At 56.2% G+C, this 13599-nt stretch overlaps 1 protein-coding gene across 1 annotated transcript in view; it reads right to left on the bottom strand.

Moving 5' to 3' along the window:
* The window catches only part of PTPRS (protein tyrosine phosphatase receptor type S), a 68474-nt gene that overhangs the window by 21676 nt on the left and 33199 nt on the right, over window positions 1-13599 (bottom strand). The window contains exons 7-11 of the mRNA XM_028126232.2: window positions 9759-10028; window positions 7468-8049; window positions 6408-6541; window positions 5943-6087; window positions 897-1202 (exon numbers count right to left, since the gene is read on the bottom strand). Of these exons, the coding sequence (XP_027982033.1) occupies window positions 897-1202; window positions 5943-6087; window positions 6408-6541; window positions 7468-8049; window positions 9759-10028 (1437 nt within the window). The remainder of the gene's footprint in view (window positions 1-896; window positions 1203-5942; window positions 6088-6407; window positions 6542-7467; window positions 8050-9758; window positions 10029-13599) is intronic.

The raw sequence follows: 13599 nt of genomic DNA, 5'->3' as shown, positions 1-13599 counted from the left end.
GGCCCTCGATCGCACGGTTAGTAAGAAGCAAAGTCCGGGTCTGAACCCAGGCAGTCCAGCCGCATGCTCCCATGCATCCCAGTATGCGGCCAGCCCCACGGATCACAGCTCTTCCTACCCAGCCACACCGCACAGTCTGGCATGAACAACTGCTCCATCTCTTCCCCACTCTTCCGGCCCAATGTGGGGCCGCTGACCGGACCTTTCAAGGCCATGGCTCGGAAAGCAAGCCGGGTTCCCAAGGCCAAGGAATCGCAGTTTTGTTGGAGAAGCTGCTCGCCTTCATTTCTCCCCACGCCCCAGCTTCTACCAACTGACTCCAGACCAGAGCCTCACCTCACTTTGCAGCTCAAAACTTTCTAGCTGGAAAGTCAGCCAACAGTGGGGAGGCTGACACCGCAGAAACTGGCCATTGCTACAAATCGGGCTCTGTGCCCCAGAAGCTGGTTGTTAAACCTCACCAGCGCGCTGCAGCCCACCTACTTGCCAGATAGGATGGCTCGGACCAAGGACGCTGCAGATCCCGGCTTATCCCCAGAGTCTAAAACCTAGGTTTCTGGGGGTCAAGGACCCTACGTTTGTTGCAAGTGCTGCTGGCCGTTTCCCACACTGTTTCCATTCCTTCCACCATTGGACCAAAACATATACAGGGCTGCCAGCTTAAGTTCCCAGGCACAAGGCTCGGGAGAAAACACTGCCCAGAAGGTCTAGGATGGAGCATTCCAGGATCAAGGAGCCCAGGATTCCATGGGAAGGCTGCTTGCTTCATGTCTCGCCCTCAAGACTGTGGCTTCTACCTTTTGACCACCAGCCAGCCCTGTTTTGCAGAGCCAGAAGGTGCTGAGGCGCGGGGTGGGCTGGGGCCTGCGGGGTCCCCGGCCGGGGCCGGTGCTTACCGTCCTCGTCGGTGCGGATGACCACGGGCGAGCTCTCGGGCCCTGGTCCCACCTCTGTGTGAGCGACAGTCGTGATGCGGTACTCGGTCCACTTGTCCAGCGCCTCCAGCAGGATCTGAGTGGTGGTCGGGGGGATGCCGTTCACCTCCTTGGGTTGTGGATCCTCCGAGCCCAGCGGTCGGTAGCGGACGCTATAGCTCACCAGGGCCCCGTTGTGCGTTTCCGGCGGCGGTGGGCGCCAACTTACCAAAATGGCCGTGGAGCGCGTGCTGACACATTTAACGTCTTGAGGGGGGGCTGACGGTTCTATTGGAGGGGGGAGAACGTGGGGGCGGGGAGGGGAGGCGGGATGGGCAGGGGAGGGGACGGGGAAACAAAAGATGGGAAAGAGAAAATAAAACAGAAGATGATAACAAACAAAACAGAACCAAACCAAAGAGAAAGTCGAACCCAAAAGAAGTGGGTGTCAACCAAAGGTGAGATGGACGGGTGGGGGTGGGGCCGGGAGGGCTGGCCAAGAACATTGCGCTCAGCGCCTGGGGCTGCACCTGCTGGGCACGTAGGAGGCCCTGCAGAATAGCGGTAACATCCCCGTTCATAAGGCACCTATCATGCGCTAGGCACGGTGCTGGGGCATCACAGAGTACCAGTAAAAGCATCTCTTTATCGAACCCCTACTATGTGCCAGGCACCACGCCAAGGGCGTCACTGAAGACCAGTAATTGGACTTATTTATTGAACACCTACTGTATGCCAGGCCCTGTGCCAGAGGAAGAGCGAAAGCTCCATCAGGCACCTACTGTGTGTCAGGCACCATGCCAGGAAATTGCAATGAAAGCCCCATTTATCAGGCACCTACTGTGTGCTAGGCATAGCGCTGAGTTTTTTATAGGATAACAGTAAATGCATTTATTGGCTGAACACCTACTGTGTGCCAGGGGAGTGGCACTGCCAGGGTAAAAGCAGTAGACGTCCCATTTATTGGGCACCTGCTGTGTGCTAGACACAGTGTAAGAGTTGCACAAGTTAACGGTAAAAGCATCTATGTACTGAACACCTGTTCTTTGAGGGGCCCCGGAGGCCACCCCATGGCTTACTTCAACTTAGGACCACCCTCTCAGCCTCACTTGGAAGACAAAATAATGCCCATGTCTTGAGCACCTCCCGTTTGCCAATTAGCATGCCAAGGGCTCTGTATGGTAATAATACAAGTGCCTGTTAGCCGGGCACCTCCTGGGCTGGTCCCAGGCTCAGGACTTTACAGATGGTACAGCCCCGATTAGCACCTACTGTGTGCCAAGGTTTTTACAGATCATAGTTCCTCTGGCACCACACTAAGGCCATCGTGGATGGTGGCCAACTCTTATTTATTGAGCGCCTACCATGGGCTGGGCATCAATAGCCCTCCAAAGATAAAAACAGCAGTTGCCGTTTACACGGAACCTACTCCATGCCAGGCACTTTATCAGATAACAGTAACAGTCCCCACGTAATGAGGACCTACTACGTACCAGGCCCTGTGCTAGAGGCCTTACTGAAAAAACAGCAACCGTCCCTACCTACTAAACACCTACTATGTGTTAGGCACTGTGCTAAGGGCCTTGTAGAACATTAATAGCCCTCGCTTCTTATGTACCTACTGTGTACCAAGGTCTGTGCTAAGGGCCTTCTATATAAATGGTAACAGGTTTCACTTCTTGAGCACCTACTGTTTGCACACCCAGTGCCAAAGGCTTTGCAGATAACAAGGTCACGTTTTGAGCAAAACCTGTATACTCGAAACCACACTAGGACCTGTCAGATGGACAATGGCTCTTATCTGAGCACCTACTATGTGCACAGAGCCAGGCCAACCTCCTTCAAGAAAGCGCCACTTATTGAGCACTTACTGTATGCCAGCCATTCTGTCAAGGGCTTCACAGAACAATACTCATCGTCCCCGTGTTTGGGGCACCTACTGTGCATGGGGCACCAGGGAATACTTGTTATAAACGACTAATGGCTTTCATTCATGGGTGCCAATTATGTGCCTCGCACCATGCCAATCCGTGCTTAGATTTAAAAGAGCATTTAGGACACACCTGTTGTGTGCCAGGCAGCGTGCTAAGGGCTTTGTTAAATAACAATGATAGTTCGCACGTATTAAGCACCTACGGTGTGTGTTAAGGGCTTTATGGGAATAACATTACGTCCTCATCTGCTCAGTACCTACTATGAGGCTGTATTAAGGCCATTCCTGGTAATAAACCTCAGAGTCTCTGCATCGCATCTTCTGCACACCCCATACCCTAAGCCCTTTATGCTCAAAATGTGTCCCCCGATGACACATCATTTAATTCTCAAGACGCATAAATGGCCAGAATTATCACCCCTCCAGCCTCATTCCATGTTACACGTGGGAAATCAGTTTGAAAGCCCAGCTGCCTGGTTTTCTATGATCATCGGTTATGTACCTACTGGGTGCCAGACCCCACCTACCCTGGGTGCCTTTTGCATATCACCTCACACTTTACAGATGAAGAAACTGAGGCCGGAAACAGCAAAGTTGCCTTGCCAAGGGCATGTGGCAAGAGCCAGGATTTGAACCCAGACTCAACTGTTGTCCAGGGGCTGTCCTGAGTTGAGAATGGGGACTCAGACCTCAACCTCAGGCCAGCTGAGGATGGCTGGAGCCACATTACTTCGACGGCCCATGGCTCCAGAATTTGCCTTGCCTGCAGGGAGGCCCAGAGAGACCATTGGCTTTGCTTCATGTCAGGGCACAGAGAACCCTTACCATGCTGGTAGCCCCATTTGTTCACTGAGCACGTGTTTAGACAGTACTTGTCTCGTGCATACCCCATGCCGGGGCCACCCAGAGAAGAAAAAGAGGCTGCTCTCCTGAAAGACACCAGACTACCAGATACCTCAGAGGCCTCTCCAATGGCTTATTTCAAATAGAATGACCCTCTGGCCTCACTAAAGCGAAATGCCGGCGTCCCCTCTCCTGATACCAGACACTTGGGGCCCTCTCCGCCCATTTCTTGACCAGCCACCCCAACCAAAAGTGCCTGGGGGAATCAGGCAGGAGGGGGAAAACCAACCAAAGAATGTGCCGGAAGGAATGGATTCGCTGAGAAAGAGGGAGGAAAAATAAAATCAAAACCATAATAAAATAAGAAACAACGGTGATGGTGATGATGATGAGAAAAACCATAATAAAAGAAAGAAAGACGCCTTCCAGAAAACTCCCAGTCTGGTTACCTACCTTCCACTCTTCAACTGCTAACTTATAAGACTTTCTTACGAGGGAGGGAGTGGCCGAGTGCTGAGCTATAAGGCCAGACCGAGCTCTGGGTGGGTCTCTGGATGCAAGCGGGCCCAAGCCCTGCTCCGGCCCCCAGTGTGGGCACGCCGCAGATCCAGACTGGTGCCGACGAGGCGGGAAGGTGAGACGGTGTGGGGAGACCCACGGCTGAGTGGTCTGGCCTCCACCTACCCTTGAGTTCAGCCTAAGAAGCCTGCAGTCCCCAGGGGGATATGCCTGGCCCTGAGTCTTGCTGCCAGTTCTCTCGGGCCCCACCCGTCTTGGCGCGAGAAGTGGGGAGTCCCTTCTCCCCCACTCCCTGTCCTGGGCCGCCCCGGAGGTTCGAGTGGCTGGGCCAAAGCCGCTTTCTTGACGACCATGGAGGCCGCCTCCTTCACAATCCGGCCCAACCTGCGTGACATCTTGGGGGATGGGAGGAAGGTGTGACGGACCCACGGACAGGCGTGGTGGGCAGGTAGTTCCAGATTCCCCATTTCTGGGCAGTCGTGGCTCTTGACCGTGGAGTAGAAAGTTGGGGGGGCTGCTCAATTTGGGCTCTGGACTCTGCAGCCCAGAGCTCCTGGAGCACAGGCTGGGGAGCACGCAGGGTGGGCCGTTTTTGTGAACCTGCTTGAGACCAGCGCGTACTCACCTTCGCGGCACCTGTGCCAGTCTCTCTCACGTGGCCGCCCAAGCCACAGGACACCCTCACTGATCGCCTCACGCACAAACACGCCCAGACGCCTGGGAGCTGCAGAGCGCTCGGCTCGGCGCAAGGGAGTAGGGAGGAGGGAAGGGGGCTGGGGGTGGCAGGGGTGCTGCGTCTCCGAGGCCCCTGATCCCAGCGGCTCAGACACCCAGGCCCAAGCTGCCATCACTTGCCACTGACCGGTGACCCCCTGTGTGCACACACCGGGGGGAGGGGGGGGACTTGAAGGTCTGAACACCGAGGCTGCTTCCGGAACAAGGCCTGGGGTGGTGCACTGTGACTGACTGAGAAGGGGGAAGGGAGGGAAAGGGGGCCACGGTGGTGGAAGCCATGCCGGGCCAGGGTGAGCGCAGAAGAGGGGCAGAGAGAGGAGGGGAGGCAGGGAGACAGCAGGATCAGGGGCCTGCCTAGGCCCTGAGCTCAGAGCAGGCAAGGAGGGCAGTGGTAGGGGCCACAGCGTGGCCTAGAGCCAGCTGCCGGGTGCAGTGTTCTGGCCAAAAGGTGACTTGCCTGTGACAGGGAGGCAGGGCAGGCCCGGAAAAGAGCTCCAGGGATTCAAGAGCCTATCCTGGGGCCTGCACCCGCCTCCCCGTCTGCTCCTGCCCCTGGCAATGGGGGACCTTGTCTGGGGGGGCAGGGCCATCTGGGGAAGTGGTTGGTCTCTGTGCGCTGTGCTCTCTGGGAATGATGGGGTGTGATCTGGGACAGCCTCACATAGCCGCCCCCCCCCCCCACCGCCCCATGCCTAGGATCAGGCACAGTGTGGCTGTTCCATGAGCCTCAGGAACAGGACGGGGAGCAGGGGGAGGAGAGAGAAGGTGCAGTGGACACGTGTCCCCGACCTAGGGGGCGAACCTCGGGCCCCCCCCGCCCAGGGCTCCAGGCCCAGGGAAGCCGGGGGGAAGCAGGGCCTGCGGGAACCCCCAGCGCAGCTCAGGGGGGCACGTCCGAGGCCAGGCGCCCCCCCCACCCCCGCTGCGGCGGTGCGGCCAGGGTCAGTGTGCGCTGGGGCCCCCCCCGCAGGGAAGAGTGGGCTCCGCGAGACACCTACTGGACTGCAGTGTGCGCTGCCGCACCACCGGGGTGAAAGCGCCCAGGCCCTGCGGAGAGCGGGCCGCCAGGCGGAAGGCGTACTCCGTGTTGGGCTTGAGGTCGTCCACCACAAATGCCGTGGCCGGGTCGAAGGTCCTCCCCACCTGGGGGCGGGGCGGGGGGGGTCGGTGGAGACAGAGAGGCAGAGACAGAGAGCGAGCCAGGGAGACAGAGAGACAGAGACACGGAGATTGTGAAAAAGACACAAAAAGGGCAGAAGAGACAAACGGAGACACAGAGACAGAGACACGGGAGAGATGGAGAGATGCGCAATCCACCGGTGGCCAAGAGCAGGGGGAAGAGAGACATCCGGGCACCAAGTCAGTGAGACCTGAGGGCGCGCCGCCCCGCCCCCTCCCGCTGCCCCCCCCCCCCCGTCCCGCGGACCCCCCCCCACCCTGTCCGGCGCCCCCCGACCCCGTACCTCTCTGCCGTGGTCGCCCTCCCGGAACAGGAGCTCGTACTTGATGATGCTCTCCTGCCGCGGGGGGCTCCACGAGAGCCCGATGCTTGTCTCGGACTTGGCCTCGGCCCTGAAGTTCATGGGCTGGCCAGGCACTGTGGGGGAGGGGGAGAGGAGGAGAAATGGGGGTGGCCGGGGAGGGGTCCACTCCACATGGGGTGCCCAACCCACCAGGCGTCCCCATTCTCCCAAAGAAGAGCCCCATGAAGCTCAGCGCTGCCCTGGGGGTAAGGCTGCCTGTTCCCCGACGCTCCTGGAATGTTCTCCACTGTTCTCATTTCTCTTCTTTTCCCGGGGGGGCCCCTTGCCACCCCTTGTTGTCAGGGGGCCCACCTCAATCCCCCCACCCTCTCTGCTTCCTCCAAATTAAATGGCAGAGAGACTGTGGGGGTTACGTCTCAAAACACCAGTTCCCCATCCTGTGTGTGCTCTCTAGCAGCACAGTTCTGACCCTGCCCTTTCGTGTGGGCAGCTGCTGAGTCTTCTTGGCTTTGAGGTTCTGAAGCCTGAGGCCGACGGGAAAGGACGGGAAACCCGGAGAGCTGGGGCCCCACACACCTAAATGCCCCACCCCCACTCTGCCCCTCGACCTGAGCCGGCAGGAGGCCAGCCCGCTGCCTTTGGGCAGAAGCGCTTTCCCTTTATAATTTCAAAGGAGGTGGCATCAATCTCTCCGATGAGAACGGAGAGCAGGGCTTCTCAAACTCAGACACAGCTGCCGGGATCTGTCTGGATGTCCAGTCATAGCCCCGTGGGCTTGCCAAATCGAATTTCCCAAGAGAAGACAGAAACGTGGGTTTTCTGGGACAACTTCCTGCGTTTGAAATGCTAGCACGAAAATATTTTAAAGCACCATGCAGGATGAACAAACCATTTTGTGGCTTCCAGGCAAGATCAGCTAGCTGCGTGCTACGAGATACATGACTGCCCCCCACCCCCCCGGCCCCGCCGCCTCCTCCTGTTTCCACGAAACCCGAATCCTGCTGTCCCACAGAAGCCGCACCGCCCACGGGCAGCTCACCTCCCTGCTGCGTCTTGACCTGGATGGGGTCCGAGAGGGGCCCGTCGCCCACGGAGGTGAAGGCCAGCACGCGCACGGTATACGTCTCATCCTCCAGCAGGCTGCCCACGGTGGTCAGCAGGCTGTCATCCACGTTGTGCTTCTGCCAGTTGCCCACGGGGTGCTCGGGCTCCATGGTGTAGTAGATCCGGTAGCCCCGGATGAGGCCGTTGGGCTCCACGGGCTCCTCCCACTGGATGATCATGGTAGTGGCGCTCAGCATGCGGGCCTGCACGTTCCGGGGTGCGCTAGCTGGGGCCTGTTCGCCCGTGCGGGTGACCACTGACTCACTGGGGGGCCCCTGGCCGATGGAGTTGACAGCGGACACCCAGATCTCATACTCCGAGTTGGGGCTCAGGCCACCGATGCTATAACGCGTCGTGGTGATGTCCTCTTTGATCTGGTAGGGCCCATCCTGGCTCTTGGATTTATATTCGATGACATAGTAGGACACAGGGTCTGGGTTGCCGGAGTCCCATGTGATGGTGATGCTGGTGGCTGTGTTCTCTGTCACCACGGGAGTCCCCGGGGCTTTGGGGAGAGCTGTGGGTGGGAGGGAGGGTCACATGTCAGGCACACTGGCTGCAGACCCCGGAGGCTCTGTGACTTTCAGCTACACGACCACTGCCCTCGCTGAGCCTCGACTTCCTTGGCAGTGACCACAGGCCTAATGACCCCCGTGCCATCATCTATAGCAGGGTGCGGCAAACTATGGCCTGAGGACCAGCACCTGTTTTTGTAAACAAAGTTTTATTGGAACACAGCAGTGCCTGCGTATTGCAGATGGCTGCTTCTGGCAGAGCTGGGGGGGGGGGGGGGGCGGTGTCGCAGAGACTAGACGGCCCGTAAAGCTGAAAACGGGTGACTTAAAAAAAAAAAAAAAAACACTCCTTAAGAAAAATATTTACCCTTGAGAATCTGAGAGGTCTGTCTCTCTCTCTGTGGTCCACTCTGCTCAGCCACACTGTGTGTTCCCATGTAACACCTGCTGTTCCCTGTACCTGAAATGCTCCATCTCCAGAGGGCCACATGGCCAGCTCCTTCTCATTCCTTAAAGCTTCCCACACACTACCCTGGCTAGAGGCGCCCTTGCCCAGTGCTTAGCAGGGACCAGAGTCTTGTTCACAGCTGTCCCTAGCACTTGGATAATCGTGACTTTCCCACTCGTCCCAAGTTCTTACGCCACAGAGGCCCCAGGAGAAGTTCGATCCCTCTGCAAAACGACCAACCAACCAGCTGGAGCTGACACTTTTTATGGCCCGAGGGCAGGGCTTGGCAAACTGCTTGAAAAGGGCCCCACAGTAACTATTTTCAGCTTTGTAGGTCAGAGAGTCTTCGTTGAGACTACTCAGCTCTGCCCCTGCAGCCCAAAAGCTGCCACACACAAGACATGGGGGAATGGGTGTGGCTCATCTATGTGCCAATAAAACTTTATTTAGAAAAACTAGAGGAGGGCCAGATCCAGCCTGCAGGTTATAGTTTGCAGGCCCCTGTTCTAAAGCTAGAAAAATATTTGGGGGCACCTTCCTCTGAATCTCACCACAAACCTGAGACGTCAGGAGAATCTATAGTCCTCCATCCTGGCCCCATCTCTCTGAGTCTGGACAGTCCATTTCCTTCCCTTAGAAGTGTTCTCCATCTTCTCTGGCTCATTCCTGTTCAACTTTTTTTTTTTTTTTTTAAAGATTTTATTTTTACTTATTTGAGAGAGAGAGAGAATGAGAGATAGAGAGCACGAGAGGGAAGAGGGTCAGAGGGAGAAGCAGACTCCCCGCTGAGCAGGGAGCCCGATATGGGACTCGGTCCCGGGACTCCAGGATCATGACCTGAGCCGAAGGCAGTCGCTTAACCGACTGAGCCACCCAGGCGCCCTCCTGTTCAACTTTTAATCTTTCTCTGACCTAACTTTCCTCGGATGTGCGACCTTTACTCTGGGGGTCTGAACAGTGCCACGGGACCCCCGTCACAATCCCAATCAGGCTGTATCACAGCTGCCTGGCTATGCGGGTGTTTCCCACGCTGGACTCTAAGCTTGGCAGAACGAGACCATGCCTCACCCCAAAGGGCTGGGCCCAGAATAACATGTAACCAATAATCCCCGTTCACAAAACAACTGTCCCCTTTGCAGCCATGAATGACCAAAGCCAGAATGGAAACTCGGAGCTTTTCCACCTGTACCCCTCAACCTGCGCCCCCAGGAGAGGGGTGTCAAGAGATGACCTGCCTTCCTGGGCCCCATGGGCCCCGCTTACATTTCACTGTGATCTGGGCCACGGCCTCGATGACGCCCAGGCTGGACATGGCCACGCACGTGTAGTTGGCGGAGTCCTTGACGTCTGTGAGCTCCAGCACGTTCCGACCCACAGGCATGTCGTCTTCAGGCGTCAGGTCTTCGGCCCCCTGCATCCACTTGACGTAGGGCATGGGCGAGCCCACGGCCACGCAGGTGATGTTCACGTTGCCACCTGGCATGATCTCGTGGCTCATGGGCAAGATGGAGAATCGTGGAGCCACACGGCGGACTGGGGGTGGGCGGCGGCGGGTGGGGGGAGGGGTGCGGGGTGCGGGGTGGGGAGACGGGATGCAGAGGGGAAAAAGAAAGAAAAGCAGGAAGAAAGAAAGAAAGAAAGGAAGGAAAGAAAGAAAAACAGAAAAAAAAAGTGGAAAACAATTTAAATATAAACAGGGCTGTTTTCTTCCCCCCAGCTGAAAATTTTTTTTCTTCCAAATGAAAAGAAAACCAAAAAAAAAAAAAATTAAAAAATCAAATTCCAACACAAAGAAATCAAAACTTCAAAGTAAGGTACTTCACAAACAATATAGAGAGAGATATATCGATATATAATAAAAAGAGACATGAAGCATTATTTCGTAGCAACAGGGTTTCAAGAGACCAGAGTGGCTGGTCACAGCACAGTTACAAACACAAAAATTTATCAGCTGTTTCTCATCTTTGCTGACAGACGTGGCTTCAGGGAGCAGCCCCTCCGCCCGCTCTCCCAAGTGGGGAGCTTCAGAAGATTCTGGGTGCAGGTGTGTGGGGGGCGTGGCTCTGGGGAAGTCGGGACGGGGAGCGGGGAGGTCACGGAATCCGCCGGCCCCAGGAGGCAGAGGGGACCAGGACCTCGGCCCCCGACCCCCCGTCCCTTCCGGAGACTCAGGGGCCCTGCCCACTTCCCGGGGGGCCCTCGAGGAAAAGATGAGAAACTCTAATGAAATTTTTGTGGTTTTTGGGTTGAGAAACCCTTCTAAAAGCTTCTGTCGGATCTGACAAGTTTCCATTGATAGATGCAGCTCTCAGAGTCACAAACAGCATGCAAAATAGGTTGGTTGAGAGAAAGAGAGAAAGAGAGAGAGAGAGAGAGAGGGAGAAGGCGGGACCGAGAGAGAGAGGTAATGCAAGGGAAGAGGCCTGGGTTTCAGGGGCCTTCAGTGCACGCTCGTGGGTGCCACAGAAGAGAGAGGAGCTGTGGGAGAGAGAACAGGAAGACAGGCCCAGAGAGAGGGGGGCAAAGACAGAGGAGGAGGGAGGAGGGGGCCCACTTCAATGCTGCATATTAATTCTAGCGGATGTGACCCAATGTGACACATCACATTGTCACATCACAGCCCTGGCAGAATCATAAATAGGATATTAATTAATAATAATAATAATAATAATAAAACAAGGGAATGAGCTTGAACGTTGAGAAAACAGGGACATGTTCTGTGCGTTTCTCAGCGGGGAAGCGGGTGCAGCCTTCTGTCCCAATCTCGCAGACCGTGAAGGCAGCAGGATGCGTTTCGGGGGCTCCATTTTCGGAAGGCGGACAGGTTTCGGGGGCGGGGGGGCGGACGCTAATGGCACCTGAACTTCCAAAAGGCGTGGCTGCCCCACAGGAGATGTTTCACTGCAGCGGGCGGGACCTGGGATGACCTAGTAGATCCTTTGAGCCAGAAAGAGGGTATCCCTGGCTAAAACCCTGGGGCCTCGTGGGTCCCCAGTTTTGGATGGGTCAAGGAGTCTTGTCTCGAACTACGGAGATGACAGACTGGAGACTCAACAAGGCTCAAGAGGGCCACAAAATGACTTTTGGCACCCCGACCTGCCTTTGATTCCACACGCTACTGGTGGTGGGGGGGTGGCTGTCGGGGGTCTGGCTTGCCTTACAGAGGAGGGGGCTCCAGGGGAGAAAGGGAAGCAAGCCTGGGAACCCCGCTCTTCCAGCCTGGCTTCTAAACTGGAAATCCCGACCCCTGCTCCCTGAATCCAGATGGCCAGAGGCAAAGAGGAGGGGGGCAGCTCCATGGGGGTGGGGGGGCAGGGCAGGGCAAAGAAGCGGCAGCCCTTCAGAAAAGGAAGCCCCACGAAAAGTCCAGTGTCACGTTGGAGACGGGATGGAGGAAGTGAAAGGTATCACTGGAGGGGAGCAGTGGGGGTGCGGGCGAGGGGAGACGGGGGGCCATGCAGACAGACTGGGGGTGGGGGCGGGGCAGGGCGCTGGGGTGGGGGGCGGCTTTCTGACAGGGCTGGGTGGAGGGTGGGGGGGAGTCGGGGGGGAATGGGGTCCGGCCAGCCAGCGGACGCGGTCCAGGCCAGCCGCCGGCATCCACAGCGAGGCACAAGTGGGATGCCCGACGCTGCGTTGTCATGGAAACAGAACATGATGGGGGATGAGCGTGGGGGAGCTAATTAATCAAAGACAGAAAACGGCATCGACGTCCAAAACCAAACCAGGAGGAACAAATGAAAAAACAAAGCGGAAAAAAATTAAAAAAAGGAAAAATCCCCAAAAAACCACAACCAAACAAAAATCCCCTCCGAAACAAAACACCCAAAAGCAAAAAGGAAACAAAAACAAAAACAAAACAAAACAAAAAGACATGGAATGTGTGGGGCTGAAAATCGGGGTCTGAAAAGGGGGAGGGCTGTGACTTCCCCAGGGAGGTGCCCCCCCCCGCCCGCGGCAGAACACAGGGTCTGGCCTCCCCACCCGGCACTCGAGAACCCGGGCTGCGGGTTCGAGGTGGCCACGGAGGTGAGATCCTCACAGAACCACCTTCGGGGCAAACCAGCCCAGCCCCGCTTCTCGGGGACACCCTGCCCCTGGCTGAGGGCGGGATGAACAGCCCTTGTCTCAGACACACTGAGCACACAGCAAGGCAATTCCTCACGAGCTCGGAGTCTCACAGAGAACCTCTCTAGGCAGAGGCGGGAGCGATGATGTGGTGGAATAAGACCCGTGGGCCTTGGGAAGGTCCCTCAGGTGCCTCGATTTCTTCTTCTGTGAAATGGGGATATTTGGGGACATGTTCAGAAGGCCATTAGGTTGACTGAGGCAGTACCCAGCACACAGAAGGTACTCAGCCTGGGCATGGGGCCAGTGAAGTTTCCTTCTGGCCTCCCAGGGTTGGGGGGTGGGGGAAGATCAGCTAGATTCTCTACCTTAAGGGAGTTTGGGATGAATTAGTTAAAAAGGAAACAGAATTTCAGGAGAATCCCCATGTCCCTTTATCTCTTCCAACTTGGTGCGGCAAATATCTGTACTGCCCATTTTGTGGATGAGGCAGCGGAGGCTCAGAGATGTGATAGGGCTAGCTGGAAGACACCAAGGAAGTGGTGGGGCCAGAGCTCAAAGCCAGGACTGCCTGGTCCCTGCCTCTCGGGTAAAGCGAGTCTTCTCTCACCACGGCAAGTAGCAAGAATTACAGCCAAGTGTCTCCTCTTGGCACCTGGCTCTTTCAAACTCATGTGTCTTTACCTTCTGGGGACAACAAAGAGGGCCAAAGTACCCCATCACCTATATATACCTATCAACTGAATAATAATCAGTGACCACCAGTTGAATGCTATCCAGCAGTCATTATAACAAATGTCCAGAAGCCATTAGGAAGATGCCTATACAGAAAGGGATTATTGGAATATCAAAGGGAATAAGTGCTAGCTTTAGGACTGAAAGGTTAAATATGAGCCAAATTTATCCCTGTGTAATAAGGCTCAACATCTCGCCCCAGAGAGCCCATTCACATCTGAACTTAAAATAATTCTCCTTGGGGAGATCTGGAAGATACCTCCAACTTTTTTCAGAGGCAGGGACAAGCATCTATCTTGAA

The sequence above is a fragment of the Eumetopias jubatus genome, unplaced genomic scaffold (assembly GCF_037043125.1).
Source record: "Eumetopias jubatus isolate StellerSeaLion01/CBP00866 unplaced genomic scaffold, mEumJub1_p1.0 scaffold_1, whole genome shotgun sequence".
In the NCBI taxonomy this organism is placed as follows: domain Eukaryota; kingdom Metazoa; phylum Chordata; class Mammalia; order Carnivora; family Otariidae; genus Eumetopias; species Eumetopias jubatus.
The sequence above is the reverse complement of the archived record's forward strand: the minus strand, read 5'-3'. Positions and strand labels throughout refer to the sequence as shown.